The 4,868-nt window shown below is 42.5% G+C and overlaps 2 protein-coding genes across 2 annotated transcripts; both read right to left on the bottom strand.

Annotated features, from left to right (window-relative positions):
- Positions 1 to 43: 43 nt before the first annotated feature.
- Positions 44 to 755, bottom strand: PHACADRAFT_201963 (uncharacterized protein; the record flags this gene model as incomplete). The annotated part of the gene is made up of 3 exons (XM_007402231.1): positions 44 to 505; positions 566 to 575; positions 676 to 755. The coding sequence occupies 3 exons, from the start codon at positions 753 to 755 to the stop codon at positions 44 to 46; spliced, it is 552 nt and encodes a 183-aa protein (XP_007402293.1).
- A 2,843-nt stretch (positions 756 to 3,598) lies between these two features.
- PHACADRAFT_179319 (uncharacterized protein) lies at positions 3,599 to 4,081 on the bottom strand (the record flags this gene model as incomplete). Its single annotated transcript, XM_007402230.1, has 3 exons — positions 3,599 to 3,763; positions 3,800 to 3,964; positions 4,058 to 4,081. 3 exons carry the CDS (start codon positions 4,079 to 4,081, stop codon positions 3,599 to 3,601), a joined length of 354 nt encoding a protein of 117 aa, XP_007402292.1.
- Between the last annotated feature and the right edge of the window lie 787 nt (positions 4,082 to 4,868).

The raw sequence follows: 4,868 nt of genomic DNA, 5'->3' as shown, positions 1-4,868 counted from the left end.
TTCATCTGATCATTGACTGAGATGCTCGTGAGCACCATCTTACCTAACACCAAACAAGGAACACACTGTAATTCTGCCTGAGCTGCTTCAGATGCGGACTCTTGATGATTGGAATCCAAATCTGTGTCTTGTTGTTGCCAGGGACGTTCTTGAACCAGCACACTGCCAAGAAGTCAGATGCAGAAGTGATGGGCCCAATGCCACCTGAGCTGATCTCAAACACGACTGCACTCAAATACCGGTTATACACTAGCAGCCACATCTTATCCACGGGCGGGTTCCAGAGCACGGTCCTGTTCTCGATGCATGTGGCCAATGACAACACCTTGTACGAATTGTCTACCACGCAGATCTCAAGCTTCTTTGTGTCGAAGCCGCCACTGAGGCTCGGCTCCGGCTCAATGCAGATCCTGCCAACAATCTTGAGCGTGCCTGTCTCCCCCTCAGCAGCATCTGCGGAAGTGGCGTGTCCACCTGGCGGAACATGAATGAGAGATTGGTACAGCTGTAGCCTGTTCGACAATCAGCTGACAAATGGAATCGTTCCTGGACAAAGACCACTCACCAACACCTTCCTGCAACGAGAATGGCCACGTGAACTGGGACGAGTTCTTGAACGGTTTCTAGAGCTTCACAGTCACAATGCCAAGTATGGGATCCTTCTCACACACGCACATGTCGTGCACTTGCACGTGCACCACTGTCTTGCACCAGTCGCGAATGAAGCACTCTGTGCCCGCCTCAAAGTACGGCATGCTGCTGTACTGCTTGCCAACACATGTCTTGTTCATTCACATAATCAGCACCCGCATCTGGAAAAACCAGATTTGTTAATTAGTACCTTTCCTTGTCTTTTTGCAAGCTTTCTCACTAATTTTTGTTTTTTAGTTACTAATTGAAAGCTAGCTGCCTTTTTCTACACTAATAGCTTACCATCTAGCTACATATATACTAATCATTAACTAACTGACTGTTTGTATACTAATCATTGACTAACTGACTGTTTGTATACTAATCATTAACTAATTGTCTGTTTGTATACTAACTATTAACTGACTGACTATTTTTATACTAGTCACCTACTAACTGACTATTTGAATACTATATAGACACTGTGTAACTAATTATAAGCTTTGTAATTTCTTTTTGAATGCTAGTTATCTAACTCACTGAAAGACCACTATTCTGTTACTATAGCATTGATGTTTTTTTTGTGCATACCTTGTTAAACTTCTTCAGTGTTTAATAATGTTATATAAGTACTCATAACTATAACAAACATCACAAGCTACAGAACATTCATTTTGTGTTTGATTTCCCTTTTTAATTAGTTAACAAGTATACAGTGGGTCTTTTGCAGAGAGCATGTGACGTTAAAACATCTCCCATGTGACTTGTGACCTAAGGCCTAATAAAAAAACTGTTGCTGTCAGGTGATGGCCCTACAGGTGCAACTTGCACAGAAACTAGCAGCCAACAAACTGTGATGTGTGATATAGAGCTAGATAAAAAACATGTCCAGTGGTGTGTGATGCATAACATTGCTACCATATGTTCTTTTACAGTAACTGCAGCATACTATGTTTTGATATAAGTCCTTTAAATGTTTGTTGGAAGAATTGGCCTGGCAATAGCCAGCAGTTACAAGTTTAATATTTCACCTTTATTACAGGTCACAAAGAAGTTCATTTGGTTGTGACACTTGAGGTTTGCCATTATGGAAAGCTATGCTCTTTCACAATTGCAGCATTTTGTAGCACTGCTAAGCATAATAGATTGCCGAAAAGCTATTTAAATATATAAAAATAGGCAAATTTCAGATGGCCACATTAGTTTGCATTCAACACACACTGTTAACTTTTTCACAGTGTTCATGCAGTATCCATGGCCAAGCCTGTCTGAAATACTAGTAGGCTCTCTATTGACAGTTTCACCATTCTTTAGTGTGAGCTTAGTAGCAGAGGGTTAGCACATATTATCACAGACATGAAAAATATCACAGGTTACAGAGCTTTCATTCACTCATCCAAATCAGTGTATAATCATAGAACTATTTGGTATAACTATAAAACTACAATAAAGGTAAATGAGTATTGCAAACACCTTTGAACCTAAGAACCATTAAGGTAGGCCTCATGCAAAACCGACTACTCCACGTGCCCGTGACCCGCTGGTGACTTTAAGTGTCAGAGTGTGACTGACGCCAGACATCTCACTGTGGGTCGTCACGAAAGCGCAAAAAGTACGAGGAATGTGATGTAATCAGCCTTACTTAACTGACCAGTAAACACAACACTTTCGAAACTCCTCTCTCCAGAATCACATTTTTGCAAAAGTGTTCCCCATTTTCTCTCAGCAGTCCTCATAGCTACAAAAAATGGGGAGTTTTTTTTTCTATGATTTTTCTCCAGAGAGGAGTTTGCCTGTCTTTCTGCTTTCTTCACACTTTCTCTGCCAAACCGCTTTCAGACGCCCTAAAGCGTGACATTATTTGCCACGTGGAGTGGTCGGTTTTGCACGAGGCCTACCTTACCTAAAACTGGTATATGGCCCTTTATTAAGAAATCCTTACTAGAGGCTAGTTTCCAGAATGTAAAGTCTGTATCTCAGCCATTTCTCTGTAGAACTGTATCAATGTGAACTGATTAAAGTTGCTTAAGGCTGTATATTATATTCTTGGATTGTAGTTATCATAACCTGAAGTTCTTTGTGCACTGTGAGACTCTGCTCTTAAACCTTCCACTTGTTGGCAAATTATCTTTTTACACTATTCAACAGAACTATCTAAGTTCACCATAAGAGGGCAACTTGTAATCACTTCTGAGGATGCTAAGTCACATTGTAAGTACATGCTTTTTATACTGTTTCACCCATTGCCACATACATTGTTTATTCACCAGTTCAAGTGGTTGTGAGCTTGTTTGAATATTCTATTCTATTTTGCAAGATTTATCAAATATACTAAGCTTTAAGTTAAGCCTTTAACTCTAAGATGCTACCTTTACCTACTACAACCTGCCAAAAGACTTGAACCCTTCTTGGAGATATGGTAAGCCACAGGTAGAATACAGATTGGCTTTAGCTATACTAGCAGATTATAACTGAATCTAGTAGAGCATTATAGTATAACAAAAGCCAACAGTGCATTTAGACATTAAAGTATAACTGCAACTTTGAGTATTGTTGTAAGTTCTTTGAAAATGCATATGAGGATATTCAAACACAGCATTAATGTTGGTTAGATGGCTCAGTGGTTAAAGTGTCCTTGGCTCCTTAGTGAGGTTGAGGGTTCAATTTCCACCAAGGCCATTTGCAATAAATGGGTTCATTGAATGAATTGTGTGTTGGTGAGTGTTTAGAATGTGAAATTAGTTCTTTAAATGTTTTATTTTTATGTTTGTTTACTATTTATTGCATTATATAACAGTATAGTAGGCTAGTTAATTAGATCAATAGTTGATTAGTGGATTAGAGAGCTGTTAGAGGTGACTAGTGAGCAATTAGTAAGAAATTAGATGTGGGACCAAGTATATTAGTGCTAGGACTACTAATTGACTACTACCCATACTAATTAGCATGATTAGTACTAATTAGTAATTTAGGCTTTTGGAGATGTGCATGTGCCCATCACCCAGATAGTAGCACTCATGTCCTTCATTAGCTCAATGACCGGGACCGTCACGCACCCAACCAGGTCGTCCACCGAGTGCTTATCCAAGTCCCAGAGCATCATGCTCACGTTCTCCTCGCCCTTGACCTCGTCCTCCATGAGGAGCAGCACTGCCGTCTTCTCTCAGACAGGGTTCAGGTTGCCCTGGATGATGCGCGTGTTGTGGAGCGACTTGCTGAACTTGGTGTATGAAAGCACGATGTATGGGTCGCTCTTTCCATCTGAGTCCTGCGCGTTGAGGCCGACGGCATGGTGGATCACCACCATGATCACGCCGAGCACCTTCATGTCCCCCTTCACGCCACCGCCCGTGAGCACCATGTCGTATATGTTGCTATGTCCAATTTCAGATCTGGGTTCCAGGCTTTTCGTCTTCGCCTTCTCCACTTCGCCGTCGTCACCGGTAACCATGATCTCCAGCACTACTCCTATCTCCATGTCATCTGCTATTCTGTCATGACGCTGCGATGCCACATTTCCTGCACCCGGTGGTGGTGTTCCCATTCCCTTGTCCTTCCCTTCCAGCTCGTATGAGTAGAATGGTGAGCACTCATGCTCATGTACAGTTGTTCCGTCGTTCTTATTGCAGAAGTTGTCAGGGCAAACTGGTACGAGCTTTTGCTCCCACTCTATAGGTGTACCTATGAAGGGCAGAGTTATGAGAATTCCATCGCTCTCATTGTGGACATTGTTGAGACTAGGGTCAGAGTGAATGAGAGGCAAGCCAAAGACCTCCCTAAACTTGTTGGTGATGGCGAGAGCCTTATTCTTGAATTTGGAGGGTGGCCAACACCAGGACGGGGCGCCGTGACCTCTGGGAGAGATGCGAAAGGTCTGACAACTTCAGCTATGAAGGGACGAGCTTGATCATATTGAATGTCAGTCAAGACTTCTTCTTTGGACATCACGACGATCATGTGAATGGGGCTAGCTATCGCATACTGAGATGTAGATACAGTCAGTTGCCAGTGCCAGCAGGAGCAGACATCATCGCTGCCATCCGGCGCTGGACATTTGAAAGGGCATCAGCAGGAATGTTGGACAGGGTGCAATTGTTAAGCTTCTTCCATGAAACACGCACCGTGGAAATGCCCATTGCACTGTCATTATGAAGGACACAAATGTGTGGGCTTGGGTGTGCAGGTGAGATAACAGGCGGGACCACATCGTGCCTCACCTAATTTGGCAAGTATCAACG

The sequence above is a fragment of the Phanerochaete carnosa genome (assembly GCF_000300595.1).
Source record: "Phanerochaete carnosa HHB-10118-sp unplaced genomic scaffold PHACAscaffold_63, whole genome shotgun sequence".
Taxonomy (NCBI): Eukaryota; Fungi; Basidiomycota; class Agaricomycetes; order Polyporales; family Phanerochaetaceae; genus Phanerochaete; species Phanerochaete carnosa.
This window is presented reverse-complemented; position numbering and strand designations above follow the sequence as displayed.